The sequence below is a fragment of the Herpailurus yagouaroundi genome, unplaced genomic scaffold, assembly GCF_014898765.1.
Source record: "Herpailurus yagouaroundi ecotype Mexico unplaced genomic scaffold, PumYag 208, whole genome shotgun sequence".
NCBI lineage: Eukaryota > Metazoa > Chordata > Mammalia > Carnivora > Felidae > Herpailurus > Herpailurus yagouaroundi.
In genome coordinates this window covers 10,301,117-10,316,318 of record NW_024412439.1, presented here as the reverse complement: position 1 = coordinate 10,316,318, position 15,202 = coordinate 10,301,117, and the positions used below count along the sequence as shown (strand labels likewise).

At 51.6% G+C, this 15,202-nt stretch overlaps 1 protein-coding gene across 1 annotated transcript; it reads right to left on the bottom strand.

The window, feature by feature from the left end:
* Positions 1-3,160: 3,160 nt before the first annotated feature.
* On the bottom strand, positions 3,161-15,181 carry TP53 (tumor protein p53). Its single transcript, XM_040453335.1, has 11 exons — positions 15,062-15,181; positions 7,276-7,377; positions 7,115-7,136; positions 6,766-7,020; positions 6,143-6,329; positions 5,949-6,061; positions 5,606-5,715; positions 5,190-5,326; positions 5,029-5,102; positions 4,649-4,755; positions 3,161-4,112 (listed from the first exon to the last, which is right to left on the bottom strand). The coding sequence occupies exons 2-11, from the start codon at positions 7,347-7,349 to the stop codon at positions 4,031-4,033; spliced, it is 1,161 nt and encodes a 386-aa protein (XP_040309269.1). The 5' UTR covers positions 7,350-7,377; positions 15,062-15,181; the 3' UTR covers positions 3,161-4,030.
* Positions 15,182-15,202: the final 21 nt, after the last annotated feature.

Below are 15,202 nucleotides of genomic sequence, written 5' to 3'. Positions count from 1 at the left end.
TTGAGAAGATAAAAAATATTTATCTACTATCTACCTTATTAAATTCTAACTCCAAGAGTTGTTTATTATGGTCTCTAGAGTGCTTAGGCGCATGGTCCTATGATCAAAAAGGCAAAGAGATACTTAACCAGTGTTGTTTTCTCTCTTTCTTTGATCCTCTTGAATGCATTATAACATTGGCCGTATGCATCCCTGTATGGTTCTTTAATCGAAATTCTCTTAGTGTTTAGCCATTAGGATATCTCCTTGTATTCTTAATTTTTTTTGAAGCAATGGATGCTGACATTTAATCAAATTCCTTTCAGCATTTCTCGACAGGATCCTATTTTTCTTCCTTAGTTTGTTAATGTCACGAATTTTGTTGATAGCTTTCTCTACAAAATCAACTTTGTGCCCCCGGAATGAACCTTTACTTACAGCGTTAGTCTTCTTTTAATTCATCAATGTATTCTGATACTATGTTGAGAGTTTTGCTTCTAAGTTAATTTAGCTTCTAGGTTTTTACAGTCTTTATTATCAGGTTTTATATTAATGAAACCACAACTTTACATAAATTGGAGATTTCATTCTTTTCCTGTGGCACAGAATAGTTTAAGTTGCATTGGACCAATCAATGGTCCTTGCTGTGTTTTCAACAAGCCCTTGAGTTTTTTAAAATTATTATTATTATTTCATTTTTAAGTAAACTCTACGCCCAACGTGGGGCTCGAACTCATAACCCCGAGATCAAGAGTCACATGTTCTGACTGAGCCAGCCAGGAGCCCCTTCTTTTCCTTTTATAAATTTATCTTTTTTCTAAACTCCTGCTTTTGGGGGTGCCTGGATGGCTCAGTTAGTTGAGCGTCCAACTCCAGCTCAGGTCATGATCTTGCTTGCATTCTGTGAGTTCCAGCCCCGCGTCAGGCTCTATGCCGACAGCTCAGAGCCTGGAGCCTGCTTCGGCTTCTGTGTCTCCCTCTCTTTCTGCCCCTCCCCCCTCACGCTCTTTCTCTCAAAAATAAAATGAAAACATAAAAAAAAATAACCTCCTACTTTGGATTTTACCCTTTCAACCAAGTTTGCTTTCTTTTTCAACAATTTGTATCATTTTTAGGATGCATGCTAGGTTCCTTTGGTGTCTCTTTCTCCTTTTTTAATATTTATTTATTTTTGAGAGAGACAGAGCGTGAGCAGGGGAGGGGCAGAGAGAGGAGACACAGAATCGGAAGCAGGCTCCAGGCTCCCAGCTGTCAGCACAGAGCTCGATGCGGGGCTCGAACTCACAAACCGTGAGATCATGACCTGAGCCGAAGTTGGACGCTTAACCGAGTGAGCCACCCAGGCATCCCAAGAAATATCCCAAATCCCAGTGGTACAGGGCTTGGGCTCTGAACTTGAGAGCAGGGGCCACGTCTGCCATGGGCCCCCACGTTCTAGAACAGAGCCAGGCAGAGGAAGGCACCGGTGAGTGCCTGTAGCCTAGACAGATGCCTGGATGAACGAGGGAAGGCAGGCAGGTAGGACCAGAGAGTCAGGGACCCAGTACAGGTCACCTCTGCCCATCGCAGAGTTGGCCTGCGAACCCAGCCTTGTTCCCAGCCCAGTGATCTATCGGCTCACGAGGGTTTGGGCAGAGCCGGATCGGATCTGCTTTCTGAAGGAGCAGAGCAGAAATGGACCCGGTCCCGTTGCTGGGGACGCAGTCTAGGGAGATGCGAGTCAGGGGTGCCTGCCGGGTGCTGGTCAGAAGGCATTTTCTTTCTTTCTTTCTTTCTTTCTTTCTTTCTTTCTTTCTTTCTTTTATTTTTTTTAATTTTTGGGACACAGAGAGACAGAGCATGAACAGGGGAGGGGCAGAGAGAGAGGGAGACACAGAATCGGAAACAGGCTCCAGGCTCCGAGCCATCAGCCCAGAGCCCGACGCGGGGCTCGAACTCACGGACCGCGAGATTGTGACCTGGCTGAAGTCGGAGGCTTAACCGACTGCGCCACCCAGGCGCCCCCAGAAGGCATTTTCAAGGTGACCCGTCTGGAGGAGTGAGGAGAGGGAAGAAGTTTCGAGCAGCGCTGGTTTGCCAAGGCCCCAGAGGGTGGGGAGAGATGGTGAAGCTTAAGGTCTCTGAAGGAGATGGTTCCAGGTCTCCCGGGGAGCGTTTGGCGTTCCCCGGCGAGAGAAAGAGAAAGAAGGTGGTCTTGAGGCCAGGGGGGCTGGTGGGTGCACGGCCATCTGGGACCCTTGGGGCAGGCCACGCCACTCCCCACAGGAACCCTCAGCCTGGTTGAGGAAGCTGAGAGGACGCTGGCCCCAGAACCCTCTCTGGACCTTAGCACCCCTCCCTCTGCCTCCAGGGACGAGGTGGGCCAAGCCATGTCCCCAGTGTCTGGCCGCCCCTCCAAGCGCTGGCTTTGGCAGCATTGGGTGACGGAGAGAGCTCCCCCCCGGCCCCCCTCCCTGGGAGCCAGCAGCACCGAGGAACAGGACAGGCGGGGGAGCAGAGCTCCCCAACCTCAGCTCTCCTCCCTACCCCGAGAAGCCCTTTGAGGTTTTCCTGGCAGAGTTTAAAGCTTCAATTCATTGAATTGCCTGGCCTGAGGCCCAGGATGAGGGGATGCCGGGAAGGCCCCAGCCCCGCACCCCGGCCCTCACCTTAGCCGCCCCCACTTTCCTGGGACCCTGGCTGGCAGGCCTCCCCGGCTGTCTTCATCCAACGGCACCCACCATCTTCCTCCTCGGGGACCCAGGTATCCTGCCCCTTTCTTGTGAGCAGATGGCCACCCCAGAGGCTCAGGCTTGCTAAATCAGACATTTAAATCCCATAATCCTTGGTGAGAGGCTGACAGAGGGGGGCAGCAGCCCAATCCTAGAAGCAGGGGCAGGAGAGAACCTTGTGCCAGCCCTGGTAGGGCAGGGGGGCGGGGGAGGAGGGACAGTTGGTTCCCGAGTTATGAATGGAGTCCCCCCCTCCCTTGTTGTCATGCAGCCCGCAGACTGACCCAGTCTCCAGCTTTTGTTCTCCTCCCGGAACCCCGGCGTGGCACCCCCCCTTCCCCCCCCCCCGCCCCAGCCCCCACTCCCCGGACACTCAGGTGGCTGCCTCCCAACATCACCTCCTGACTCGCCCCTGCGGCACGGCAGGCCCCACGCAGCCTCCACGGGCACCCGCCCCTCAGACACACAGGTGTTAGCAAAATTTTATTGTAAAATAAGAAACCGGTATAAAAAGGGGATATAAAAAGGGGAGAGGGGGAAGGGTGTGGGGAAATACGCAGATGTGCCTCGAAGAGTGCAAAAGAAATTGATCCTGAGGAGTCGGGGGCAGGGAACAGACCTTGACAGATACAGATCCTACACCAGGGATCGGATCCCTCGCGGGCGTAGGGCAGAGTCAGACTTCCTTTTAGGAAGTGAGGTTCGGCGAGAGGGAAGACAGGATTCGGCCGGGCCAGCAAGGAGGAGACCCCTGACCAGCCGTCCCGGTCGTAGGAACTTGATCATCCCATCCACCAACAGGGACGTTAGGGAATCAGCACCCGTGAAGGCACCGAGTCTCAGACATCGTGTAATAAAAAAACTGGTTGGGGGCAAGACAGACATCATTTCATTAACCCTCACAACAAACACCGTGAGGTAGGTATGGTTATTGGCATTTCATAAAAATGGACAATAAAATCAGGACAAATTCAATAGCTGGTTAAAATGGTAGAGAACTGGGCTTGCGGCCCAGCGTATGATTGGTTCTAGAACGCTCTTTATAGGCAGGAACATTCTCCTACCTCCCTCACGGTTCCTCATAGTAAAAAAATCTTAAAAAACTCGGTTGGAAGGTCCCACCTCCCCCTACTAACCAACTACGTAGGCCAACTTTGTTAGCAGAGCCTTAGGCTAAGGTAAGTGGAAAAATTCATGGTGTTTCCGAGGCATACCTGTACCAAGCAGGGGAACAGACCAAGCTTGTGTGTTCAAGCTCCCAAGTCCCAAAAATGCCAGGGAAGGAGGACAAAGGTGAGGGTGTCAGTGGGGGGGGGGGGGGGACCGGAAGCGGAAGGACATCAGTCTGAGTCGAGCCCCTCTCTCTTCAACATTGGCTTTTTATGGCGGGAGGTAGACTGCCCCTTCTTAGCCTTCAGGTGGCTGTTGGCGAGACAAGGGGCAGGGAAAGAGATGACGTCAGTGAGTGGGAGGCGCTTCTCAGATCCAGGCTCTGAAGGGCCCCAGGCAGGAGCAGGGGAATCTAAGCTGAAATGGTCACCACCACCCGCGGATGTGTTTACCGAGCACCCGGGTACTTCTGGGTCGTGTCGTCGTCTTTCACCACCCCGTCTGACAAACAAGGAAACTGAGCCCAATAAAGGGAGTCGCGAAGCCACGCAGACCTGCTGGTGGTCGGCAGGGCTGGGGGACTGTCTCAACCCTGCGGTGTCTCATACTCCCACATGGTCATCAGGCCTCTATTTGGGACCCCAGCTCTGAGCTAGGGGTTGCTGGAAATGACCAAGAGGCACGAAAGGGGGTGCAGGATACAACTGGGGGAAGACTGAGCAGGGCAGGTCCCACTGTCAGGGCACCAGTTCCTTTTTGCCTTGAAAGTGGGATCAGAATGGAGTCCTGTGGCCTTTCGCGGCAGGAAGGCAGGGGAGCGGGGCTGGGAGAGGGCCCAGGTCACTCACCTGGAGTGAGCCCTGCTTCCGCCTGGCTCCTTTCCACTCTGGGCATCCTTCAGCTCCAAGGCCTCATTCAGCTCTCGGAACATCTCGAAGCGTTCACGCCCACGGATCTGCGGCAGGGGAGGAGGGGGATAAAGAAGTATTAGGGCGAAAGTCACAGTACCACTTGACGCACCTTGTGACTGCAGATCTGAAGTTAGGCACAACCTTGAGCCATTGTCTGAAGGCACCACTGCCCCCTACTGGCAAACGCCCTAATTGCAGGCAAAGCAGTCAAGCAGAAAACCACATTTTGAAACAAATCTTCAACCCAGTAATATTAACTTCAAAGGAATCGGGGCACCTGGGTGGCTCAATGGGTTAAGCATCCCGCCCTTGATTACCTGAAGGGTGAAATATTCTCCATCCAGTGGCTTCTTCTTTTGTGGGGGAGTAGAGCTGGTGCTGGGGGGCAGCGCTGGGAAAGAGGTGAGGAACGGCGAGAGAAGAGTAAATTTTGAGCCGAACCGCACCCGCCCTGCCTCCTCTCGTCCTGCCCGCTTACCTCGCTTGGTGCTCCCAGGGGGCGGCTCAGGGCAAGGCTCCCCCTTCTTGCGGAAATTTTCCTCCTCGGTGCGCCGGTCTCTCCCAGGACAGGCACAAACTCGTACCTCGAAGCTGTTCCGTCCCAGCAGCTTCCCACTACCCACGTAAGAAGACAGAAGCTGGAGGCAGTGAGGGAGATGGGGCCCCCCCTTACTCCCCACCTCCTTCATCCTATGTGGAGCCTAAAAGCCTAAGGAGTATCGAGAAGCCGGGTAAGAGAAGGTCCCAAAGCCAGAGAAAAGAAAACTTGGAGGCGGAGGGTGGGGGACAGCAGAGGGGATTCCACAGGCGGGGATGGGAATGAGCGGGAAGGATGGGACCGGCGGTAGCACGGGAGAAGAGTGGCCTGGGGCAGGGTGGCGTGCGGGTCCCTACTTGGAGTCTTCCAGGGTGATGATGGTGATGATGGGCCTCCGGTTCATGCCCCCCATGCAGGAACTGTTACACATGAAATTGTAGTGGATGGTGGTACAGTCGGAGCCGACCTGGGAGAGAAGATCGGGCCGAGTGAGGCCACCCAGCGCCGGGCAGGCCTGCAGTGTGCAGGCTGGTTTCCTCAACCGTGCCCTGGGGACCACCCGGCTGGCTGTGCACACCGCACGCGGCCGTGGGGAGGTTGCATAAGAAGGAGAAAGCCCCCCCCCCATCTCCCACCTGGACGGCCGCTGACAAACCCCTCCCCCACCTCCTCCCAGAGACCCCAGATGCCAAAGCAGACCTCGGGCGGCTCGTAGGGCACCACGACGCTATGTCGGAAAGTGTTTCTGTCGTCCAGGTACTTGGCATGCAAGTTTCCTTCCACTCGGATGAGATGCTGGGGAGGCGCCAGACCTGAGAGCAATTGGGGAGGAATCAGGGGCCGGGGGACCCTAGCAGCAGGCCCTGCCCCATCTGTGGCCCCCGACGGCTCACCGTCGCTGCTGTCAGGGCAGCGCTCGTGGTGGGGACAGCGCCTCACGACCTCTGTCATGAACTCTGACTTCTTATAGATGGCCATGGCGCGGACACAGGTTCCCGGTGGGGGCGGCGATCGGACCCACAGCTGCACGGGGCAGGTCTTCGCCAGCTGGCAAAACAGCTTGTTGAGGGGAGGGGAGTACTGTGAGGGAAGAAGGGATAGACACAGGTCAGGGGACGAGTGCCCGGGGCGGGGGGGGGTGGTGGTCACATGCACCAGCACCACTTACACACCAACTGGAAGCCGTGGGGGAAAGGTGGCTCCGGATGGCAGGGTTGGGGGTCTTTATCCCAGAAGCTCACTTACAAAAGCCAAGAAAGGAAGGAGTGAAGGAAAAAAGAAAAGTTCCACGGCCCCGTGAGCGAGGCTGACTGGAACAGGATGGGTGACGGAAGCCCAAGGTCAAAGGGGAAATGTCAACTTTGGGGCAGGGGCAAGGCCAAAGGTCACGGGCCAAACTAAATAGGTCGGATGTAGGAAGACTGACAAGAAGGTAAGAGAGGAGGAATCCCAAAGTTCTGAACAGAGAAAGCCAGGGGGGCTACGACCTGGAAACCGGCCCCTCAGGGCCACTGACCGTGCAAGTAACCGACTTGGCTGTCCCCGACTGCAGGAACCCTAAATGGAAACCATAGGCGCCTGGGTAGGTCTTCTGCGAAGGGACAAAGGATGACAGGGGCCAGGAGATGGCTGGCGCAGGGGTGGCTGGCGCAGGGGCTGCTGGTGCCGGAACCGCTGACATTCCGGAAGCATCATCTGGTGCTTCATCCAGCCAGTTTGCGACATCTTCCGAGAGCGGCAGCTCATTCATCGCTGAGGACAGCTCGGAAGACTGCAGGGGGGAGAGGCAGGAGTCAGAGGGCCAGGTCTCCGGCCCCTGTCCCCATAGTGTCCCCCCCCAGCAACCCCCCACCTCCAGTCCTTACCAGAACATTGTTTTCGGGAAGTCTGAAAGAGAAGAGCACAACGTCAGTGCTGGGGTTTGTTTTCTACAGAGGCTCCACTGGGGGGCTGGGGAATGGGGTGGGTGGGCAGGACTGGGGGGTCCTGGGGGGCTGGCAGGGAGCCCGCCCCGCCCCCCACTTACAGGTTCCACAATTCCGAAAATGTCTCCTGGCTCAGAGGGGGCTCGATGGTGAGTTCCAACGGCGGCTCCTGCATTGTGGCCCCTGGGAGGACAGTGCGGCCGCTGTGGAGGGAACGAGGGTCCGGCCTGAGACACACCCAACCCCGGGGTCCCCCGTCTTCCCGGGAACAGGGCTGCCCCTGCCCGACCCTTTGCCAGCCCCTCGCACATGTCCTCCAGACACAAAGGTACCCAGAGAGGGAATCCCAACCTTCCCACCACTGAACCCACGAGCCTTCGTGGAAGGGTACCCTACTTCTGCTCTCTTTCCTGTTAAGAAGGATGAAGTGACTGTCAGCCACTCCCTCCACCTGGGGGACGATCCCTCCATGGACCCCTGACATTCCCCGCCAGATCCCTTCATCACAAAGCCTTCTTCTTTCTTTGTTGTTGTTGTTGTTGTTGTTTTAATGCTTATTTATTTTTGAAGGAGAGAGGGACAGAGCGTGAGCAGGGGAGGGGCAGAGAGAGAAGGACACAGAATCCAAAGCAGGCTCCAAGTTCTGAGCTGTCAGCACAGAGCCCGACGCGGGGCTCGCACTCACGAACTGTGAGGTTCAAGAACCTTTGACAGGTGTCCTGTCAAAGAACCACCAGCCAAACTCTGTCATCTGATTCTAATTCCAGGGTGGTATGCCATCAGACACCTTTGCTTATTCCTTTCGGCTGTTGCCTCTGGGGGACTAGAAACTTCCTCAGTGCAGCCATGTTATCTGTTGTGCTCACCTCAGTAATATAGGTAATGCCAGATGCTTTGTATCTGGTTGGGCTCTCTAACTGTAAGTGAATTGTCGTGCCCAAGCCATGAGCAAGCGGGCTGTGAGTGGTCCAAGGGGCAGGTGAGTTCAGAGGGGTGGTCCCAGTCCCGGCCGGGGCACTTGCCACCATCTCGTGACACCTTCCCTGACTCCAAGTTTATCAGCTTTGCGAGAAAATACACCTGCTGTGTGGGTCCAGGTTCATTGCTTTTTTCTTGCTGTCTCGTAGGGCCTTGACAAACTATCACCCCCCACCCTCGTCCCAAGCAGCTTTTTCCACTATAATCTCCCTTAACATTCGCCTCCACCTGCGTGGGATCCAGGGCGCACTTTCTTGTGGGTTCGGTTTGTGAAATCCTTTCAAGCGCCTCGTCTCATTTGTCTCGGTCACCTGACAGGCGAGGAAGCCCGAGTCCCAGCGAGAGGTGAAGTGAACTGCGTGCCCGACACACAGGCGAATGAATGAGCTTTTATTCAAAATGACCGTTCAAACGTCTAGGAGTAAGATGCTTACTTCGTCACAGACGACTCTGCAGAGCCCTCTTTTGTAATCAGTTAAGGCTGGAGGTGCAGATTTAAAAGTCCTTGGATTAAGAGGTTGGCAAAGGGCTACTTGTCACAGCGGCTAACGCTGGCTGACGGGGGTATTGGCTACGCACGTGCGTGGAAGGAAGCAAGAGAGGGCCCCAGCGGGGAGTGATCCCAAACATTTAATTTGTGGGGACGGACCAGGACCCCTCCTCCATCAGCGATCAAAAGAACTTTGAGATTTTATGGAAGGGAGCTCAAGAGAACGGGGAGGGGGCTCAGAAGTCAGAAGGGTTGAAATTACACTGTTACTTACACTTGCTGGGTGTCTTAACCTGTCTTAACAGGCTAGCTTTTTGGCTTCCTCCCATGCAGGCACTGAGTTTTTGTGTGTTTAGTGAAAAGTCCCCAGGACCAGGGACCATGGAGCAGCTGTAGCAGACAGATCACGGGCTCGGGAGCCGGACAGGCTAGGCCTGCATCCCAGGCGCACCACCTAATATTCGCAGGATTTGGGGAGGTGAGGGTTAGGGTTAGGGTTAGGGTTACTTAACCTCTCGGAGCCTTAAGTGTCCTTTGCTCTAAAACTGCACCTTACTTATTACGGATGATGTAAGGAGCTGAGAAAAGTGCCTGGAACGTAAGAAGAGCCCAAAATGTGCCACAACGGGGGCTGTGCGGCAACGGTTAAGTCCGAGACTCAGTCCCGCTGGGAGGGACACAGCCCCACAGACAGAGGTCTCCCTCTCTTGGTCCTGGGCAGCAACTAAATTCTCAATGTTTCTCTCTCGAAAATGCACAATCACTAGGAAACCTTTTCGGAGCAGGTACTCCCCACGGAGAAGAGCCTCAAGGGCCATTAAATGAAACTGTCAGGAGCGGAACCAGACTTTCCAAATGGCTGGGGAGGCAGGACTTGACATTGATATCCCTGGCGGGAAGGCCATAAACTCAGCTGGGACTCCAAGGGCAGGCCCACCCCACTACCATCATGACAATGGCTGCTGTTTGTAATCAATCCCCACAGGGGCCCACTGCTTTCGGTGGCTTATCTCATTAATCCTCTCAAGAAGCCTATAAGGTAGGTGTCATCAGCCGAGGGAACCCGAGGTTAAAGTAATTAAGTCACTCACCCGGGCTCAGGGCCAGGGATTTGAACCTGGGCTGTCCACAGCCACCTCCAAGCTCTAAATAATTATGTCCCCCCCACCCCCGGGGCTTCATCCAGAGCCTTGTGCCAAAAACATTTGTTTTGGCTGAAAGCTATTTGATTGGGGGGGAAGAAAAAAAAAAAGAGGGTTCTGGAAAGTAGTCAGGGCAGCGTCTGGTAAAACGGAACACCTTACTACTTTGTACCGGGAGGCTAGCGCAAAAATGTTCTTCAGTATGGTTCCCAGATGGCAGGTGATAAGAAACAATGTTACTATCAGCAGGGAGTGGCTAAATGACAGTGGTAGCCTCACAAGAGAAATTTACTACAGCAATTTAAGGAAATGAATTTATTTGTATATGTGTAACTGGATATAGCTCAGAAACCTGTGGATTAAAAAATACAATTTGCAGGGCGGGAGGTGGGGAAGAGTCAAACACAGTAAAATATACGTAGTTCATGTAAATTAAAAATACAAAGACTACAGTTGACCCTTGAACAAGGGTGGGTGGGGGTTAGGGGTACCAACCCCCTGTGCTGTTGAAAATCCGAGTGTATCTTTTGACTCCCCCCAAGTTTAACTACTAATAACCTACTGGTGAGCTATGATCGTTTTGATAGGATAGTAATGGTTTCAGAGAAAGGGGGATATGTATGCTTATGGGAGGGGGGGGGTTACTGTCAAAGGGTTCTAGCTTGATTAATAAAGAAAAAAAAGGGGGTGCCCCGGTGGCTCAGTCGGTTGAGCGACTGACTTTGGTCCAGGTCACGATCTCAGTTTGTGAGTTCAAGCCCCACATCGGGCTCTCTGCTCTCAGCGCAGAGCCCGCTTCGGATTCCTCTGCCCTTCTCTCTCTGCCCCTCCCCTGCTTGCGCTGTCTCCAAAAAATAAAAAAATAAATAAAAAAAAGATGGTAGTCATACATGTGCAATTAACATACGGACTCAGATAAGACAAAATATTGTTATAATTATTTGGTGTACTTATTTGGTGGGAATCTAAGTGTTGTGTATTTTTCTAAAATAAAGCTAAAGAAGGAAATGACATAATACTCTGGACAATTTCACAAACGTATGTCTAGCTGCTCCCCAGAAGCCCACCAATGTTTCTGAGGTAAAAAATCTACATAAGTCGAAATGCATACTTTTACCATTTAGATAGCAAAATTGGACAAATTGATACAAGCTTGTGACCCAGTCCCATCAAGCCCAAGATACTTTGCCATATTTCCTTCTAACAGTCATACAGCACCATTTATTCACTTTCCTTTCCCCACGGATTCATTTTGGGGCCTTTGTAGAGGACCATTTGACCACACTCATGTGTCTTTTCCTGGGCTCTAGTCTAGTTCATGGTTGTCGTCCGACTGTAGCTTTATAGGAATCTTGAGGTCAGGTAGTTTAAGACTTCCAACTTTGTACTACACTTTCATTTCGGAGTCAGCTGATCAATTTCTACAAACGAACCTGCTAGGATTTTGCATGGGATTGAATTAAATCACTTTTGACCTCTCAACACTATTGAGTGTTCCATCCATGAATATGGTACTCTGTTATCTACAACTTCCGTAAATTCTCTCAGCAATATTTTGTAGTTTTTAATATAGAACTCTCGTCCCTTTTTTTTTTTCAATTTATCCCCAGGATGCCATGTTTCGGATGTTACTATAAGTGGCATTGTTTTTACAATTCATTTTCTGACTTCAGATTCAATGGTTGCTATTATATAAAAATACAGTTTATGTATATTACCTTTAAAACCTGTGACCGTGCTATAATCATTTATCAGTCATGGTAGCTTTGCTTTTTTAAAGATTTTAGGGGCGCCTGGGTGGCTCGGTCGGTTAAGCATCCGACTTCAGCTCACGGTCCGTGAGTTCGAGCCCCACGTCGGGCTCTGTGCTGACTGCTCAGAGCCTGGAGCCTGTTTCAGATTCTGTGTCTCCCTCTCTCTCTGCCCCTCCCCTGTTCATGCTCTGTCTCTGTCTGTCTCAAAAATAAATAAACGTTAAAAAAAATTTTTTTTTAAGATTTTATTGTTTAAGTAATCTCTACACCCGACGTGGGGCTTGAACTTACAACCCCGAGGCCAAGAGTTGCATGCTTTAGCGACTGAGCCAGCCAGGCAGTGCCCTTCATGATAGTTTTTCAATGACTTTTCTATTAGCCTGGCTAACACCTTCAGTACAATGTTGAAGGGGTGAGAGTCCAATCCTTTTCTATTTCCTGATCTTAGAGGACAAGCATTCGGTCTGTCACTATTATGTATTGATGGTAACTCGATTGGAGGTGACTTTTAACAGACTAAGTTTTTCTTTTTCTGGTTTGCTGGGGGGTTGGCTTTTCTTTTCGCTTTTCTTTTTTATCATGAAAAGGTATTGCATAATGTCAAGTGTTTTTTATGCAGCTGTTGAAATCATCATAGGATTTTTATCCTTCAATCCATTAATGTGGCAAATTACACCGATCGATTTTGTGAATGTTAATCATCATTGCAGTCTAGAGATAAACTCCACTTGGTCAGGATGGATTTATCATTTCTATATACTATCAGATTTGATTTGCTAAAATTTGTCACATTTTTGCATATATATGTGCTAGCAGGAATGCGGGTCTAAATGTTCTTTTCTTGCAATGTCCCCGTCTGGTTTTGGTATCAGGATTCTGAGGATTATCCTAAAATTAGTTTGGAAATGTTACCTCTTCTTTATTCTGCAAGAGTTTGTGTTAGACTGGTACTGTTTCTTCCTCAAAGTTAGAGAAGAACAAAGGAGAAATAGAATAGAAAATAGCATTAAGGTGGCAGACGTAAACCCAAATTTTACAATAATTGCATTACATTTAAATGGGCCAAACACTCCAATTAAAAGCAATTTAGTGGGGAAAGGAAGGCCGTTAGGAGCTAGAAGAACGGGATACCCATATAGGAAAAACCAAAAATAAAAACAAAACCTTGACCCGTATGTCCCATCATGATAAAAATTATTTTAAAATTAATTAATTATGGCTCATAGACCTAAGTATAAAGCCTAAAACCCTAAAGGTTCTAGAGAAAAATATCCTAGAGTATCTCATGACCTTGGGGTCAAGCAAAGGTTTTTCTAAACGGGTCACAGAAAATATTTGAAAGATAAAAGAAGAATCTTCTGCTGCTCCTCTTCAACAAATAGGCAAGCAACAGGTCAAACACAGGAGAAAACACTTGACAAAAGACTCCTATCCAGGATATATAAAGAACTGCCTGCAACTGAACACAATTTTTAAACAGCACATACACCAACTTAAAGAAATGGGGGGAAAGATGTAAAGGGTCACTTCCATTAAGACGTAGGAATGGCCAATAAGCAGGTGGAAATGGATCATAGTGCAGAGGACTGCAAATTAACACCACAACGATGAACACAATATTAGGAAGACTGACAAACCACACACATGTGAGGAAGGACAGATCTTGCTGGTGGGAATGCAAAACGGGACAACCGCTTTGAAATATAGGAATTTGCAAGTTTACATCTCCTCGCTTACCTAGCAATTCCACTCCTAAGTAGTCGTCCAAAAAAAAAAAAAAATTGTACAAGAATGTTAAAAGCAGCTTTATTAAGAATAGCCCCAAACGGGAAACATCTCAAAGGGTCATCATACGAAGAATGGATAAACAATCCATCGTTTATTCATCCAATGGAGTAGGCTAAATACAAAGCAGCAAAGCATTAATACAAGACTGATAACACGCAGGAATGTCACACGGGTGAATGTCACAGGCATTACGCTGCAGGCGAGAAGCCTACACAAAGGAGCACATACTGCGTGATTCCATTTACAGGACGTTCTCCAAAGGGCAAAACTGGTGACAGAACCCAAAGATGAGGGTCAGAGATCGACTAGGAAGAGAGGCACGTCCACCTTCTCCGGGGCGATGACAACGTGTATTTTGACGGGCTTTACGCGGTGGTTAGTTGCCACGACTCGTCTAATTGCAGTCGGCGGAAACGCTACCCCAATTTCGGAACAAGCAGCACGCAAGCACCGCGCGCGGGGTCCAGGACGCAGCAGGTGCGCCGACCGCGAGCGCAGGCTGGAAACACCGCGCCCCAAGTGACTGACAGGCGGGAGGCCAGCCCCCCGCTCGGCTCGGCGGGCCCCGCCCCCTCCAGGCCCGCCCCTTCCGCCCCCGCGACGTTCGCTCTGCGTCCGAAATCGGAATGGCTGGGCTGCAGCCGGATGCCGGAGAAACCGTGTCTCCGCCACAGACGGACGGCGCATCGTCGCCCGCTTTCACCATTTAATTCTCAAACGTACCCATTCTCGAAAATACCCAGGGCTTGCCCTCGGCACGCTTTTTAAAACCCCGTCGCACGCAATGGTAGCGTCCGTCCAGATGGCAGGCAACGGGGTGGAGCACACCATTCAAAGAGGGGGAGGGACTGAGGTTTGCATCAAAACAAATACCCCTTCCCTCCCCGAGGCGGCTGCTAAGTAGCTCGGGAAGGACGAAAAAAAAGTGGAGGAGGGGGCTAGTAGCCTCCCTCCGCAAGTTAGAGGAGCCTGTCGGAATGACATTTTCTCTCTACGCCCTCTCATCGGGTGCACAGTGAGCTGCTCCGGAAAAAGAAACCGGAAGCGCTCCTGTAAGTGGCAAAATGTAAATGCAGAGCCAAACAATAACAGGGCTCGTGGGCCTCTCCGGCCCGGACAGTCCTCCCGGGCTTCGCGGGCAAATCTCTCGTTGAGCACTTCCCACTTCCACAACTGACAGTCTAATTGGATTTGCTCCATCTAGCGGAGCCGGAGACCGGTTGGAAAGATCACTCCAGGAAGGACAAAGGTCCGGAAGTTATGGGAACTGAGCAGCTTGGGCTTCCCGGATCATCCCCCGAATAATCATTTCGGAATGGAGCCCGAGGTTCCACCAGGATGCTGTGGGCCCTAAAATCTCGGATCACGGGTCCCCCAACCAAATTCCGAGATCCGAGCGTCTCATATCCTGATGCTTTGTGCGTGCTATTTCAGGGTTCCCCACACCCAGCCCTGGGATGGGGGTGGGGTGGGGGAAGAACCCTTTAGGCCGGCTGAAGGTCCCACTCTCCTGTTCAGCTCTGAGTTCGGCTGGTCCTAACATCCCCATCATCCACACCGAGGCCTCCCAACATTGCATTCCTATGTCGGTGCCGTCAACCAAGCCTCCATTCCCCCAAATCGCTAAGTCCCCAGTGCCCCATCCCCAGACCCCACCATTCTCCCAAGCTGAAAATACACGGAGCCAAGAGCCGGTGACTCAGAGAGGACTCATCTGGCTCAGGCAGGAGCTTACCCGAACCTCAGGGGAGCGTGTCACCGTCCTGGGAAGCACGCTCCGAGGCCGGACGCCAGAGGACCCCGGAGCCCAGCAGCTACCTGCGCCTAGGATGGTGGCTCTGGACTTTTGAGAAGCTCAAAACTTTTAGCGCCAGAC

What these genes read in the sequence shown, in the direction of transcription:
- TP53 (XM_040453335.1), bottom strand. Translation starts at nt 7,349, where the DNA reads ATGCAGGAGCCGCCGTTGGAACTCACCATCGAGCCCCCTCTGAGCCAG. An exon ending in ATCACCCTGGAAGACTCCAA is followed by an intron (nt 5,327 to 5,605) that starts GTAGGGACCCGC and finishes TTACGTGGGTAG; the next exon opens with TGGGAAGCTGCTGGGACGGA. An exon ending in GGAAGCAGGGCTCACTCCAG is followed by an intron (nt 4,113 to 4,648) that starts GTGAGTGACCTG and finishes TCTCGCCAACAG; the next exon opens with CCACCTGAAGGCTAAGAAGG.